This window comes from Cucurbita moschata, unplaced genomic scaffold (genome assembly GCF_002738365.1).
Source record: "Cucurbita moschata cultivar Rifu unplaced genomic scaffold, Cmos_1.0 Cmo_Scf00031, whole genome shotgun sequence".
NCBI lineage: Eukaryota > Viridiplantae > Streptophyta > Magnoliopsida > Cucurbitales > Cucurbitaceae > Cucurbita > Cucurbita moschata.
The window spans coordinates 599149-616662 of record NW_019268547.1 but is presented as its reverse complement, the minus strand read 5'-3'; the positions used below and the strand labels follow the sequence as shown (position 1 = coordinate 616662).

The 17514-nt window shown below is 35.0% G+C and overlaps 2 protein-coding genes across 4 annotated transcripts; one reads left to right on the top strand and one right to left on the bottom strand.

The window, feature by feature from the left end:
- Window positions 1-8899: 8899 nt before the first annotated feature.
- On the bottom strand, window positions 8900-10396 carry LOC111464698. Its single transcript, XM_023108923.1, has one exon. It carries the CDS (start codon window positions 10276-10278, stop codon window positions 9049-9051), a length of 1230 nt encoding a protein of 409 aa, XP_022964691.1. The 5' UTR covers window positions 10279-10396; the 3' UTR covers window positions 8900-9048.
- Window positions 10397-12825: 2429 nt separating this feature from the next.
- Window positions 12826-16018, top strand: LOC111464699 (transcription factor PCL1-like). 3 transcript variants are annotated; one of them, XR_002714074.1, is made up of 3 exons: window positions 12826-14077; window positions 15486-15644; window positions 15810-16018. XR_002714074.1 is itself a non-coding variant. In XM_023108924.1 (3 exons), the coding sequence occupies exon 1, from the start codon at window positions 13062-13064 to the stop codon at window positions 14058-14060; it is 999 nt and encodes a 332-aa protein (XP_022964692.1). In that variant the 5' UTR covers window positions 12826-13061; the 3' UTR covers window positions 14061-14077; window positions 15810-15841; window positions 15893-16018. The 3 variants fall into 3 exon arrangements, 1 of the variants encoding a protein (XP_022964692.1); XR_002714073.1 differs by having other exon boundaries at window positions 15458-15644; XM_023108924.1 differs by lacking the exon at window positions 15486-15644 and having other exon boundaries at window positions 15810-15841; window positions 15893-16018.
- The last annotated feature ends 1496 nt before the right edge of the window (window positions 16019-17514 follow it).

The window sequence follows — 17514 nt, the reverse complement described above, 5'->3', positions numbered from 1 at the left end:
GGGAAATTTAATTATTTTGAAAAAAAAAAAAAAAAAAAAGACAAAAATTTGTTCATAACTTTTCCCGCCTAACGTTGAAATTAGAAGAGAGAGAGAGAAAGGTGGTAACTTGCACGTTTTTATTAAAGAAACAATGTCGTTTATATAAATAAATAAAAAATTAAAATAATAAATAAAACTAGGTTCGATAATTACATCTTTATCTCTTTTTTTAATTTTAATTAATTAGGTTAAATTATACTAAAAAATGGTAGGGGTATTCAAAAAAATCTGATGTCCCGAAAAACTCGACCATTACAACCTAATTTGTATGTTATGAGTTGGGTTATGAATTTATTGGGTCGAGTTAGATTTAAATAAATAAATTTTTTTATAGGTTTAAGTTAGTTTTTGCTCATAATCCAATCATATACCTACATATATTTATTTCATTTATTTTATTTTTTATTACTTATTTTCCTTTTTGAAGAAATATAATTTTTTAAAGTATATATTAAAATCAAGTTAATCGTTTGAATAATAAAAGTTTGAATAAGTAGACGGATCAATCTGAACAACTCATTAAATTGAATTTGGTTGAGTTTATTATTTAAAAAATGTTTCAATTAACTTAACTTTTTTTATTTCTTTCAAAAAAAAATCCGCTTATTATTTCAAAAAATATCTTATTATCCTCCCCATCTTTTAAACGTTTAAAACTAAAAATAAAAAAATAATAAAAACAAACTTTAAGATTTCATATAAAAATTGAGACATGAATGGTTGAAGAAAACTAGGAATTCATGTAAAAACAACAAAAATGGTGTTTTTTTCATGGTCTTTATTTATTTTTGGAAAATAAATATTTATGTTGTACTAAAATATTAATATAATAAAATTGCATCACATGAAAGGGTAAAAAGAAATTTTATTTAATGTCGGTAGATGTACGACACATATTTTAAACTCCGACAAAGGAAAAAACATGTTTTTTTAGTTATTTCATGCCACAAATAAATTCAAACAGTTAATTATTTAGGTTAATTGTTGTGTGAATAAAATGTAAACTGATATTATAAAAATAAAAAATCAAAATTTATTTAAAGAAACTGAGATATCTCAATTTTTCTTTTTTGTATTTTGTTATTATTATATAAAGTTAATATTTCAAATTAATATTGAATTCAATTTTGTGAGGATGATAATAAATGTCGAAGTCACGAGTATTTTTAAAAAAAAATAATTTAAAATTTTAAAATTTTAAAATTAATTATATAAATATTAAATTCGATAGATGTGGAAGTCACGAGTATTTCTAAAAAAATAAAAAAAAAATTAAATTAAATTAATTTTTAAATAAATTAAATTTTTTATTAGATATTTGATTTTATTGTACTTTTTATATAATTGGTAACAATTCAAGTCTATGTCGTCAGCCTCACGATTCTATAATGCGTCTACTAGAGACAAATTTTCACACCTTATAAGCAATGTTTCATTCTCCTCTCTAACCAACGTGGGATCTCACAATCCACCCAATTAGAGTCCAACGTCCTCGTTGGCACACCACCTAGTGTCTGACTCTGATATCATTTGTAATAGCCCAAGCCTACCGCTAACAGATATTATCCGCTTTGACCTGTTACGTAACGAGTCAAAGCAGACAATATTTGTTAGCAGTGGACTTGAGCTATTACAGATGGTATCAGTGTCAGTCATCGGATGATGCAATGCACTCGTTGGAGTAGGACTAGACTTACTCCACAGTAAACGCATTTTAAAACTATGAGGCTGACGGCGATACGTAACAAACTAAAACGGACAATATCTACTAGCAGTAGACTTTGGCTATTATATAATATAATAAAAACATCGATTGAGTTAATCATTTGAATATCAAACTTATAAATATATTAAAATATTTATGAACGATTGAGATGTTATTTTAAATTTAAAATTATGAAGATAAGATCAAGATAGTATATTTTTATCGGAAAGAAGTTTTTATATCCAAATTGTCGTTGTTACATTCCCCTTGAGTATCACAATTTAATATTTTAATCACATCCAAATCTTATTTAATCTAGTTGAAGAGTATAGTTTGATATTAAATATAAACTATATATTAAATATATCATAAGATAATTACAAAGAACAACCTTATATTTTGCCAATATTTTAGTGTCATTTGCCATTATAATATATGTCATGAACAAGGTGATATTTGAATAATTATTACTTTATTTAATACATTTTTAATGCAACAAACTTTATAATATAAAATTGCTTGGAAATTCAAAATGATGATCGTTTCTTTAAAAATCTGATAACCTTAATGACCCGATCAATTCAATCTACTTTGAACGGTTTAAGTTGGGTTATGAACTTATTTTGATTTCATCTTCAAAATTTCGAAAGATTTTATTATTTTTAACGATTGTCAATTTAGAAGACGAAGAACAACTTTGCCTTCTCCTTGACAGCTCGAGTCAATCAGATTAATATTAGAATTCTAGAATGAAATGAAACACTTCGAAAACGACGTTGATTGAAAGTAACAACTGCGTACTTAATTTTAATCAAGACATCAATAACTGTAGCATATTTTCCATAATTTCACCGTAGTTGCTAAAGGCAACCTTCCTGAACTTGACAAAAATGTTTACGGTCTAAAAACTAGAACTAAATATAGAAGTTCGATCGTAAACGAAACTTAGGGTAAACAAAAAAAAAATCGATAATAAATTCAAATTTGATAGAGATTATCTAATTTGTACAGTTGAATTTATAATATAAAATAATATGATAAAAAATCTTTATAAATTATTTGAAAATGTTTAATAGATAAAAAAAATATATTTTAAACAAAATAAATAGAAACACGACTAAGTTTAGGACATGACTCTGATATCATGTTAGACGAACACGACTCTCCACAATGGTATGATGCCGTCTACTTTAAGTGTAAGCTCTCGTAACTTTGCTTTGGACTTTCCAAAAAGCATCGTACCAATAGAGAGTATTCTTTGATTATAAACTCATGATCGACGTGGGATTTTCATCATCAAACAGAAACGATATTAAACACAAATAATTGGGAATTAAATTTTTTTTAAAAATTAAAATATTTACGTTAAATGAAGGCATTAATATGATGTCCATGTCAATTCTCTCGTAAACGAGACGTTTCTTTACAAAGAAAAACCTTAAAAATAACAATACGCAAATTAATAATTTAAAATTTTAATTGCCGAACTTTTTTATTTTTTAATCGACTTTTTTCATTAAAAAAAATAAAAGAAATAGAAAATCCACTCTGACTGAAATTCCGCCACGTCATCAACTCTTACCGATGTGGCTGCAGTAGCCCTTGTGGATTAATTAATTCAATTTTAATCTTTTAAGAATTTCAATTTTATTTTGAAGTTTATCTATATTTGATTAATATTATCCGCTTTGATCCGTTACGTATCACCGTTAGCTTTATGATTTTAAAATACGTCACTCGAGAGAAGTTTTCCACACCCTCATAAAAAAAATTTCTTCTCTCTTCAACCAATATAAAATCTCACAATCCATCGCCATTCGGGCCCAGCTCCTCGTTGTCACACTGGTCAATGCCTAATGTCACGGTCATGCTCGTCCAAGGCGTGTTGCCCATAGTCGCATGCCCATGACAAGCCAAACCCTTTATGTCTTTCCTTGTTCTAGTGTTTTCCTTTTGTATTTCTAGGGAGTATGACGTTTCGGAAAAATCATGTCTAGGCCTGCCTGACATGAAATGTATTATTGGGGGATATGACTAGTTGTCAACTTCTCCGTACCCAAGGTTATATACAGTGAGTCGTTGTTGTTACTCTTTTACTTGCTTATATAACGTCTCTTTCAAAAATCTCTCTCTGCCCTCGTTTTCTAAAACCTTTTCTTAAATCAAGACCAGAGACTTGAGCATACGTCACTTGACCGTAGGCGACATAAGAACGAATTGGCTTAGCTCACTTGTCATTGGAAAGTGAGTGTCGCATAATAGCAAGTCCGCTGCCATCAAGAGTGCGATTGTGGCACTTAGCTCTAATACTATTTGTAACAGCTCAAGCCCACCGCTAGTATATATTGTCCGCTTTGGCTCGTTACGTATCGCCGTCAGCCTCACAGTTTTAAAACACGTCTACCAGAGAGAAGTTTCCACTCTTTTAAGAAATGTTTCGTTTTTTCTCTCCGATGTGGGATCTCATAATAAAAGACACCGATCTAGTATAACCCCTATAGTCTCGCAACTCTTACACACCCTCGTCTTGACCACTCCATCTATAAAAGGTTAAAGTAGCATGAACAAGTATAAAGATACTTAGTACGTAGTTTACTTGTAGCTCTTAATTCATTCTGAAATCTTATGTAATTAATTTGTTCGTTTAACGTTCCAAGTTACAAATTCTTCCTACGCTACACCCTAGATTTACCCAATCCACCTAACCTCAACTTAGTGTCTAGTGGGAAAGTGATAAGTCCTATTTTCTTAGCCTTATTTAGACCGTCACTTCTCGTCGATTGTTCTCGAAGTTTTAAAGTTTCTTGTTTCAATTTTTTAGTAGTCCCTTTTGTCGTCATGATCATCATCTAGACCATTAGACTTTGAAAACGTGCCAAAAATCTTAAAAAGAAAACAAGAACGTCAATAAGTGGAGGTAATGATCACAAATTTAATTTATTTAATAAATATAAAATTAAATAATTATCCAACTAACACTAAAAATTAAGATTTTATTACAAGATATAAGAGGGATTTGGTTAGAAAAAAAAATAATTAAAATAATAATTAAAAGTGTATGCTTCCAAGTTTTGCCAATCATTTATATATATATATATATATATATATAGTCAACTGTTTGTGTGGTTATGTTTTGATTCGAAAATCTATGGATAAAGATTTAATTTAAAAAGTAAGAAATATAAAATTAAGGAACTCCAAATTGGATTCAGATCTCAGATTTTATTTATTTATTTATTTTATTTTGGTTAGAAAAACAATTTGTTTATGTGGGTTTTAGAGAATATGGAGTAAATTTTTTTTTAATTTTAATATTTAAATTCATGATATATATAGAGGATGGAAAATGAGAGAGTGAAGAGAGATTTTTACACGAGCGTAGATAAAAATTACATTTTTGTTACATTTTTTTCCTTGAGTTTGCCCAAATTCCTACTCTCGGGTTTGTTTTTGTATCTATTTGTCCTTTTTAGACTTTCCCTTTCCTACTTCCCTTCAAGAGTTTTAAATTGCGTCTGTTAGAGAGATTTTCGCACCTTTATAAAAAGTGTTTCGTTCTCCTCTTCAACCGATCTGAGATCTCACAATTCACCCCCTTCGGGGCCCAGCATCCTTGCTGGCACATCGCCCGGTGTCTGCCTTTGATACCATTTTTAACGGTCCAAGCCCACTACTAGCAAATATTGTCCTCTTTGGGTTTTCCCTTTCGGGCTTTCCTTCAAGAAGTTTAAAACGTGTCTGCTAGGGAGAGACTTCCACACCCTTATGAAGGGTGTTTCGTTCTCCTCTCCAACCGATATGAGATCTCACAATTGAGCACAATATTAGGGGCGGAAAGACTAACAAGTATCTCCTACAACAACCATACACAATATTTCACCTACCAAATATTGTCCTCTTTGCGCCTTCCCTACTTCTCCACAAGGTTTTTAAAACGTGTCTGCTAGGGAGAGGTTTCCACACCCTTATAAAAGGTGTTTCGTTCTTCTCTCCAACCGATGTAGGATCTCACATTTGAGCACAATATTAGGGGCGGAAAGACTAACAAGTATCTCCTACAACAACCATACCCAATATTTCACGTCTCCAGATTGAAGCTTTCCCAAAGAAACATGATCGAAAGTTCAGCAAGCTTACGAGTGATGGCTGATCGGCAGAACTTCTTTCTGCTTTTCACCTTAAGGAAAGAGTGAAAATTTGAGCTAAGTATGAACAGATGCTAAAAGCCTCGATCTATCTTACTTGTACAAAGAAGAACAGTTCCTTCAAGTAAAAGTTAGCATTAGTTTCGAATAGGACAAGTCTAGAGGTAAAGGGCAATCAAATTATTTTGTAATACACACAACTACAAGCATGTGATTAATAAGAGATAAAAATGTGTGACACAAGGAACTTCCGATCAGAAAAATGAAAGAACATAACAAGGCAAACTCACAAAAAGAAGAGTTCAAACACTAACTAAAGAAATAAACATTAATCCGAGAGGACCAAACCGAGCTCGTAACTACAAAATGGTCAAGTAATAGATAGCCATAAGGTCTCTCTACTGCTAAGTAAAATCCAGTATAAATAGTGTGATATCCCACATTGGTTGGGAAGAAGAACAAAAACACCCTTTATAAGAGTGCGGAAACCTTTCTCTAATAGACGTATTTTAAAGCTTTGAGGGGAAGCCCGAAAGGGAAACCCCAAAGAGGACGATATCTACTGGCGGTGGGCTTGGGCCGTTACAAATAGGGAACTCAGGAAAACCACCTCAATCATAGGGCATTGCCACACCGCGTCCTGCAAAGAATGCATCATTGCGGACCCAACACAACAAAATACAGACTTAAGTTCTAATTCTTCCGTGCAAAACCTGTCACCAAATAATTGACCTCCTTGAAAATTTTAGTCTTCCATGAAGAGGAACAGGCAAAGGCATCGGAATGAAATAGGGTTACATAAAACATGAAAGAAAGAACAACACGAGAACCCCCCGAAGTATTCGGAGTTCGGACTCCAACGTCTCTTCTCCACAGGCTGAATGTTTTAAAGGACAAGAAACTAAGTGAATGCTCTACTCGACAAAGGCCGACAAAAAAGCAAGGAAAGGGGGTTAGAAGAAGGCAGAATAGAAGACACTGAATGAAGCTTCTTCTTGAAAAGGTGATAAGATGAGAAAATAAAGCACGAAGAGGGGAGACATTCCACAAATGGAGAGAACATAGAGAAACTTGAAGAGATAACTAACCAAAGGTTTCTACTCAACCCCTTAAGACCATGCTTTGGTGGTACTACCATGATTGTTGCATTTCTAATGGCTAAGCACACAGCTACCCATGGGAATACACGGAGGCATGCCTAGAATTTCTTGGGCAGTCTACTTAGACATCACCAAAATAGAACACTATCTTATTCAAATACTTTTTTCAAATAAAAATATATACATAGGTCTAATTCACTTCCAAGGAAAATGGAAGTATATTATTCAACATGCTTGAATGAAGCCCCGTTAGAGCCACAGAGCTCAATTGTGTATTAGGGTTGTTTGAGCCTCGGACATGGCCTATACGAAAGTAACAGCTCAATTGTGTATTAGCTCAAGAGGAATCATGAGGAATCTTCTACAAATAAGTTCCATAAAGGAACTACACAAGGGGAGGGATAGTATAAATCATTGAATTGTTTCATGCTAAACGGAAGCGACGCACATGAATGCAGAAACATGAATTGCTAAAGAAAAATTCTAGAAGAATAGTAGAGTGGCGCGGGACTAACAGCTTTCAATCATGAAGCCAAGACAACTGGGTTTCTATATGATAAGTTTTATCCCGAAAGAACATTCTTGACTCGTCTAATATGAAGCCTTAAGAAATTAGACTTGCAAGCCACACAACTCAAATTTGAATAGCAACTATTTCATTAGTGAGTTTGCAAGATGTGAATCTGCGAAGGGACAGTTCATTAAACTGGATGTTGTAATATCAAAGAGGGGTTGTTGGAGATAAGTTCCAAGGAAAGATTTGGTTTCTGATGACTTAGCCAAATGGAGTCTAGCGGGTCAACATCAGTCGGTTAAGTCACGGAAAAGCTTCTCACCTTATGCTTTCTATGTGGCCATTGAATAGAAGTGAGTTCTGTAATGGTCCAATTGTTCCAAGGTTTTTGGTTACTCTGATATTCAAATTGCTTATTTGAAGGCTTTGGTTTATTTACACGTTTTAAGAATACAACTTCAGTCCTAAATTCTAGTTCTTGCTCTTCACTAGGTTTTCTCTGTTGTTTATTTGAGAACATACATTGCTCTAGTAAATTCAACTCCGAGGATTAGGAGAACTACCAAGGAACATATAGAGCTTTTCAGGGCTGGGAGGATTACCGAGTACATATATACAATATATCTAAATGCATGGATACAAATACAGAGACAAATACTAAACTCATTTAGATATATACAACAGCTAACAAGAAATTCTTCCAAATAGGACAAGTTGCTAGCTTCTACACCGTCATTTCTAGGTTACTAAATGTAACAGCCCAAGCCCACCACTAGCAAATATTGCCCTCTTTGGGCTTTCCCCTTCGGGCTTCCCCTCAAGGTTTTTAAAAAGCGTCTACAAGGGAGAGGTTTCCACAACCTTATAAAAAATGTTTTGTTCTCCTCTTCAAACGATGTGAGATCTCACAATCCACCCCCTTCGGGGCCCAGCATCCTCGCTGACACTCGTTCCCCTCTTCAATTGATGTGGGATCTCACACTAAATATGTTGAACTCTTCTCAAACAATTTCACAAAAATATGAAAATATAACTAGCCAAACCTCAAATCAAATGCAGCACTAGTTTTTTACCCAATGATACAAAATATCAATGGCAATATTAATGAGGCCATTGTCAGATAAGCTCTGGAAGGAAATAACTAAATACCATACATTGACGATTGGTGCACTAAAGTAAGATGCTATTAGGAGTAATAATCCTTGCATATAAGATTTTCAAACTTTTCATCAAGAAAATAACTTATTCAACGTGATGACGTTAGCATGAGATCTAAGCATGATATATGCTACCATGAAAGCCAATGTTCCTTTTACAAGAGCATAATCAAATCATAGTATTAAACTGGCCGGTGTAATAATTGAGCGGAGGAGGGGGGGAAGGGAAGGCACCATGAGATGATTTAATTCAAATTTCTATCCTGGCAGGATAAACAATAATGCATTTCATTCATACAACGTTCACTTTTCAAACCTAAATCAAGCTCAGATGTAAAATTTGAAATTCAACCGTAAATACTTATGAACCATGATGGCAAGTAAACTAATAAACAAAGGGAATAAACTTGTACCTAACTTTGTTTGCATATTCTACATACCCCTCTCCAAAAGTTTCAACCATCAAAGCTTCTTCTGCTTTTGCTTTCTGGCCATAGTATAGTGAGCAAACTGCTACTATAAAAAGCATGCTACCAGGCGCGCGAAGGGCAGCACAGTAAGTTGCGAAAAGAAGCATTGTGGATGCATATATAGGATGGCGAACCCACCGGTAAGGTCCAAAATGCACAACAGCGGTAGGCACCACGACCTTTTCCGAGTACTTTGCAAGATACAATGAGGAATTGTAGTGAGTTAGAAGAGTTATCAGTATCAAAATCCAAATGCCCACATTGCTCCACCCGCCTGGAACTTGATGAAGCTCTGGTCCTTCAAATGCAGCAAGCCAATGTCCAACCATGATACCCACAGAGAACAGTAAGCGATACAAATTTGGCATGTTCACATCCCACTTGGGATCATGAGGACGAACAAAGTAATCCCCATATAACCTTTTTCGAATGCTAACATTGAAGAAAAAGAAATAGTGATATACAAAGAAGAACACGAAAGGCCATCCTTCAAGGAATCCATTGAAATAGGCAGGCGGGACAAGGGTTAGCCAAGTGAATAAGGAAGTAACGATAGAAAGTTGCTCGAATATGTTGGCTTCGCCAATTAGGTGCTTTCTCAAGCAGTATAATCCATAGGCGGCCGTCGCAAAAGCCACAATCCAGGGCCAGAACAGCCAAGTCCAGCTGAAATACATCCAGAAGAAGGGATTGAAAAACAAATTCAAAGTCGATTTTACAGCTACAATTGAAATCGCTAGCACCCCAGACCACTTAACGACATCAAAAGGGGTTGTTCGAGAAAGGGTACCTTGCAGTGAATCAAACGAGAAAAATTCGAAGGGTTTAAGAAATGGGTTCGGGGATTTTGAGCTAACTGCATCAGAAGATGAACACTTGGGCACGAATCTCATCATTCTCGAGACAAACAAGGTAGGAGGCGAATTAGTAGAACCATTCGGACGAGTTATCAATGGAGAAAACCTTAGGTGAAGGGGGGAATTGAAAACCATCAAACGGGACTTCACCTGTTTGTCGAAATGCCTGAATGGAATTTGGTGCCTATCGACCACAGATAGACCGCGGACATTGGTTGAGGAGTGAAAGCACACGGATGAGGCGCCCATTGTTGCAGAGGGAAGAAGGAAAGACAGTTGTTGGGTCATGGAAAATTAAGCAACATCACCACTGGTTATAGAGAAGAAGAGAGTGCGAATGGCGAAGCGACTGGGAAAAGCGGTGGGATAATTGGCTATCGCACTTGGAAGAGTCCAAGCCCAAAACCTGAATTGAAAAGGAACAAGGGTTGAAATTGGAGACACCTCGATGGAGCAAAACATTTTCGATAAAGGTGTTAAAGAAACGCATTTTAAAATTGTGAGGCTGACGGGTATATGTAGTGGGCCAAAACTGATAATATTTGCTAGCGGTGAGCTTGGACTATTACAACTCTTGTATTGCACGGGTTGAAATTGGAGATCCTACTTCGGTTGAAGATGGGAGCGAAACATTTCCGACAAATAGTGCTAGCATACTTATTTAAAAATTGTGAGACTGATGACTATACATAACGGGCCAATACTGAAAATATTTACTAGCGGTGTGTTTAGGCTGTTACAAATGATATCTGTGCTAGCAATGACCTGACCCACAAGGCGGATAGATAGTGAGATCCCACATTGGTCGGTGGGAGAGGGAAACAAAACATTCCCAATAAAGGTGTGAAAACCTCTCCCTAACACATGCAAAACCGTGAGGTTAATGACGATATATGAAGGGAGGGTCAAAATAGACAATATTTACTAGCGGTGAGCTTGGACCGTTAAAAAAAATGATATACCTAAATAGGTGTGACCTACATGGACAATTAAACGATCAGTAAAATAACATATTTAAACATAGTAAAATTGCATTTCTTCTATTTTATTTTTTAATTTATCCATATGAAAATATACCCTTTAATAAAATGAGTTGTGCTCAAATTGTAACGGAGTTCAAATCATAAACTATAGTTAATTGTTCATTTAACTTTAATTTATTTTTTCACGTGATCATGTAATTATAAGAAATATAATGTAAATTAAAAAAATATTTATGGTCCATATCTTATAAATTTTATTTCTTTCTAAGTCTTTTTACTCTAAAATATTTAAATTTAATTTAAATACCTTTAAAAAAATTAATAAAATAACATATTAGAAAAAATATTAATAAATAATTTTGTTTGTTAAAAAACCTATCCAATAAAATAATCCGTCAAATATTTTTAAAATTTATTGAAAGTATAAAAATGTAGAGAATTCATATAAATATTTATGAAGAATTTCCAATAAAATATATTTTTAATTACAATTTGTGAATAATTAATTAAAAGTCAACTTAGGTGATGAAATATCACTTTGTTGTCACATCGTTACTCTATTAAATAAATAAAAATTCTCTATTTAAATATATTTTTTTAAAATTTTGACCTAAATTCAATAAATTTGAATTTAGCCTTAGTTTCATGGATCACAGTCACTTATAATATTATAAATACAAAAAAAAACATTAAAAAAACAAAAGAAAAGAAAAAAAACCATATTATATAAAAAGTTTGGAAAGCTAAATTAATAAAATATCGCTTCTGTATATATATTTTTTTAACTAAAAAATACCCATAAATTGTTATTATTTATTTATTTATTTTTGTACGTTATCTCTCTGCCCGTACTGTAAGGCCCAAACTCGTGGCCGTTTGTGCGGGCGTCAACAATATTCCGTCCAACTTAACGGGCGTCAATAAAATTCGTTTAAGTTTTTGTTGGGGAAATTAAATAATTGTATTTAAATAAAAAATATTATCAGAATTTCTTATTAAATAAAATATTTTTAATAATTTTATTACATTATTTAACTTTAAATAAATTATTAAAATAATTTTAACTAATTAAATTTTCACTCATCTACCTTAAATTTTTTTGTTTTTAAATTTATTTCATAATAAATCATAATAATTATATTCAAATAAATGATTTTAGTAAAATTATTTAAATTTTAATTGTAAATAAAACTTATATTTTAAAATTTTAAATAAATTATATTAAATTATTGATAAAAAAAATTAAAAATGCATGTATAAAATAATTATTAATTATAGTTTATTATTATTAATTATAATTATAATTTAAATCAATATTATAATTCCCCGTATAAATACATCTAATTGAAAAAATAATTACCTTCCCAAAACGCCCCTTAATTCTTATTAAAATATTAAATTAAAAAAGAAAAATTCAAAAGTCGGTGTAACAATATAAATCCGAGTAATGACTTAACTACCCTAAAAGATCTCGCCCGCTTTGCTTACATGTAACCTCCCAGCGAATCACGCGCGGTTTAAGGATCGTAAAGGGAAGGGTATTTCTGTAATTCGAAGAATCAAATGGAACTCCCATAACCACGTCACTACTTCGAATTCTAATCATGCATTCACGATATTACTGGTCGGTGACACAAGGAAGGACACGTGGAGCGAAGTGAAAGCGAGTAGAGGGAAAAGTGTAAGTAAGAGCGAGTGGGAATTGAGGGGAAGATATTTGGCGGATCAAAAATATCTGGGTAAGTCGTCCACGTTGGCAAAGGGAATAGGCCGATCTGGAAGCGGATATTGCACTTTTTTGGCCTTTCCCGTAAATAAAAAAAATTAAAATTAAAATTATTAATTTTCCTCTGTAAATATCTAAAAACGAATTGGTTTTCTTCTTCGTTGCTTCGATTTCTTCTTCGATTTCGTTCTTCTTGCTTCTTTTCTTGGGCTCTCTCGCCGGAATTTTCTCGACGGCGACCGTAACTGCCGCTAATTCGAATCCCTAAACTCTCGGGGGAATTAGGTTTTTATTGTTTGGTTTTGATTTAGTCTTGCTCTTGAGTTGAAAAGAGGAACCAGCCCTAGGTTTTGGAGTGGAGGATGGGACCGGAGGTGAAGGTCGGCGATAATAGCGGTGGCGGTGACGATGAAAACGGTGCTCATGAGGAGCGGGTACTTGAATGGGAGATAGGTTTACCAGAAGCCGACGATCTAACTCCTCTGTCTCAGATGTTGATACCGCCGGAGCTTGCATCGGCATTCAGTATATCAACAGGGCCGTGTCGGACGTTGATGGATGTTAATCGAGCATCGCAGGATACGCTATCGAATCTTCGTGGATTTCAATCGCATGCGTTTTCGTCGAATAATTTCAAGTCGTTTAATGATGACCAGACTCGGGATCATGATACGACGGTGGTTGAAGGAGATGAGACGACGGAGAGAGATGCGGGGTCGGATTCTAGGAAATTGAGGAAGGTTGATTGTGTGGAGGAGGCTGATTCTGCACTTCGGATGGATAACTCGATGGATGATCCGTCGGCTCGGGCCTCGAAGAGACCGAGGCTTGTTTGGACGCCGCAATTACACAAGCGATTTGTGGATGTTGTTGCTCGTCTTGGAATTAAGAACGCGGTTCCTAAAACTATTATGCAGTTGATGAACGTGGAGGGATTGACTCGGGAGAATGTTGCGAGCCATCTTCAGAAATACAGGCTTTACTTGAAGAGGATGCAGGGCTCTTCCCACGAGGGCCCGTCGTCGCCGGACCGGATTTTCGCGTCCACGCCTGTACCACAGACCTTGCACGAGTCTGCCAGCAGTGGGCATGCTAGTGGAAATGGGCATTTGCCAGTTCCGACTCCGATGCCGTATGGACCGCCGATGATGCCTATGCCCATGCTTGGTATGGCAGTGTCTGGTCATGCTCACAGTTATATGGGTATGCCTGTCGCTCACCCGGGAAGCGCACAGGGATACCATAGCTTTGAAACGCATCCTTACAATATGATGCATCAGAGAGATTGGTCGGGGAACAAATACGGCTCGATCGTGCCTTACCCTCATCCGCATGTACCTCCTAGTAGTAATGATAAGTGAATTCCGCAGATTTTCAGGTTGGCTGCTTGATCTTACTGAGTTTTTCCTATACCTTGTTAATGAGTGATATAATTATGTTTTACTGGAGCGATAGTACGGCTTTGGTATCTGGGAATTATTTCATATTATCGATTTAATAGAATTCATTTTACTTTGGCAGCATAGTTAGGAATCTATCCCAATAATATTTGTCCTAAAATCTGTTCTTCATTGTTTCTAAATTGTTTCTAAAACTGGATTCAGACCTCCACATTGGTATGATATTGTCTACAATGGTATGATTTTGCTTTTGGTTTCTCAAAAGGCTTCATACCAATAGAGATCGTATTACTTATAAACTTACGATGAACCCCAGAATGCCTCATACCACGGGTCTGGATTTGGAGAGGATTGTGTGTTAGTCAGTGGACTTCTCGAACTTAACAACAAATTACACTTAAGACACGTGAAATGGTGAACCCCATATAAAATTAAGCTTTGTAAAGCAGTATTATTGAGTTTGTTGAAACTTGAAAGCTTTCTTTTTGTCTAAATATATTTAGTAAGACAATAAGTTATGGTTTGTTCATGGCTTTTAGGGGCTACTCTGATTTTGTTTTAAGAACTGTTCCCAATAACTGTAGTTAGATGACTAGTAACAAGTAAGAACAAGTTTATTTTGTATTTATGATTTTGGATGGAAGAACATCAGTTAGTTAATCTAAGAAACTGGACATCTGTTACTATGAGTTAACTAGAAGAAAACATAGAAAAAAAAAAAAAAGAAAAAAACTTCCAAAGAACAGTTCCCATAAAGATGTCTAAACTGAGTTTTTGTTCTAATAAAGCAAAAACGTTCTTTTGGTCTCAAATGGCTTTCAAACAGCGCCTTGTTACTTTCTTTAGTTGAACCACTGCGTGATTACTTCACTCTTCAGCTTCTGATTCCTCCCTATGCTGTCCTGCTCGTTTAGATAAGCTTCTTTTGTTCGTCACTGTGTAGTCTCCAATCTAAGATTTCCCTTCATCATGGAGAAATCTAAGCGTTTAGTACACGTATTTTTTGTTTGTTGGCTTCCACCTGCAAGTTGTTCTAACACAATGACCAGCTTGAACTTATGGCTTGACCAAAATTTGTACAGATATTTATTGATTGCTTTCATTTAATCTTGCTTCCTTATGTAATGGCTTCGTGGATATTTGAACTGTTCATATTATGTCCTATGCATATTCATATAGTCTCCTTCATTTTGAGTGCATGGATCCAGTGGAACTGGTTTGAATGATAAGAAAGTTATGTTTATAAGCTAAGTTGTTATGATGCAAGGAGATGCAAGATTTGCAACCTGCTTGAACTTATACTAAAGAGTTTTTCCTTTTATAATCTGCTGTGCTTTTAAACCAACTGCATCATTCAGGTGTGATCTAAGATGCATGACACTGTAGTTACAGGAGAGGCAAGAGATAGCCTAATCTCTCATCACATTGAAAAACTTCCCCATCACCTCTGGTGGATTATAGAAGGATCAAAGGGCACGCCGAATGATCCTTGTCAATGGAATGGATATGTGTGTTGTGATTCTCTCCTTAGGATGACATGAAAAGGTTAATTTTCCTTTGAATGAATGTCTGCTGGGTTATTCTCTTGAATTTAGGCTCAGTTTCATATGCAAAGATCTTTTATAAGTCCTTTCTATTTGGTTAAATTGGTTCAACCTTGTCTACTGATTGATGACTACCTCAACTTTATGATTTGCATGCCACTTGCAGATGTCACTCTGGAAGGAAAGAGCGTTGACCAGATTGATCATACGCACATGAGCAACATGTACTTAAACATTTCATGCAATTATATTGTTGTGTTGTCCATCAGTAAGTCAACAATTCCCCATTATTATATACCTTTGAGATATTGAAACTTAAACGGTATCTCCGAGTAGATTGAGAGTTTCATTTTCATATTAGTTTGTGGTTAACTCACTTAGAACTTGCATTAAGCTCTAGTGGATCTACTTGTAACAACCAAGTTCACCGCTATTGTTCTCTTTGGACTTTCCTTCAAATGCTTCCTCATAAGGTTTTAGAACGCGTCTACTAGGAGTAGGTTTTCACACCCTTATAAGGAATGTTTCGTTCTCCCTATCTAACCAATGTAGGATCTCATGTATTCTAGTGATCTACTTGTAACAACCAAGTCCACTGCTATTGTTCTCTTTGGACTTTCCCTTCAAACGCTTCCTCACAAGATCTTAGAACGCGTCTACTAGGGGTAGGTTTCCACACCCTTATAAGGAATGTTTCGTTCTCCTATTTAATCGATGTAGGAGCTGATAGTATTCTAGTGATTCCTCTCGGTCTCTAGACTAATAATGACTGCTGTGAAACTTGGTGATTATACAAGCTCAGTCACTCCAATAAAAAGTATTTGCTTCGATCTTTCATCTTCAGAACTTTGGATTCAACTTCTCAACAAAATCATGTCGTCATAGAAAAGATTACCATTAAAAGACGTGAATGAGGTCCATCTTATTCATTATAGAGAAGAAACGCCCCCCCTATCCATGCCTCGTGTAATTTTGATCCTTGTATGATTCACACATGCCTAGACTGTTTCTTTTGGTGCTGGTTTCACTTCTGTTTACAATTTAACTACTCATGAAAAGCAGCTGTATGTTGGGTCTACCTTGGTTTACAGAGATTAGTCATCGATTATAATTTCGGGTGGTCGGAGACTTTTGGCTCCATGGCTCCTTTGCATAATCGAGGGATGGTTGTTGTAACAGCCCAAGACTACCGCTAGCAAATATTGTTTTATTTGACCATTACGTATCACCGTCAGTCTCACTGTTTTAAAACGCATCTCTTGGTGTTTTCCACACCCTTATAAGCAATGATTCGTTTCCCTCTCCAACCAATGGTTTTAAAACGCGTTTGTAAAGAAGTCTGTTGGAAAGAGGTATCCACACCCTTATAAGTAATGATTCGTTTTCCTCTCTAACTAATGGTTTTAAAATGTGTTTGTAAGGAGGTTTTCACGTGCTTGTAAGCAATGTTTCATTTCTCCAACCAATGGTTTTAAAAGGTTGTAAGGAATAAGTTTCCACTCTCCAACCAATGGTTTTGTAAAACACCTTTATAAGCAATGATTTGTATTCAGTAGCTAATTCTTGTCAAAATTTTATTGACTAAATCGACATCAATTCTCTTCTTTATTGTGAAGAGCTTGCAATCATTGTGCTAATCCTCGGAGTTTAAAGAAGGGGAAGCAGAAGGAGTCCTCGACCTGCAACAGATAGAGGAGGATTTATTCAATCACGTAGTTTGGGCTCCTAGAATATGGCGCCCTTGGGGCTTTCTATTTGATTGTATCGAAAGGCCCAATGAATTGGGATTTCCCTATTGGGCTAGGTCATTTCGGGGCAAGCGGATCATTTCTGATGAAGAGAATGATTCGGAGTTCTTGCAGAGTGGAACC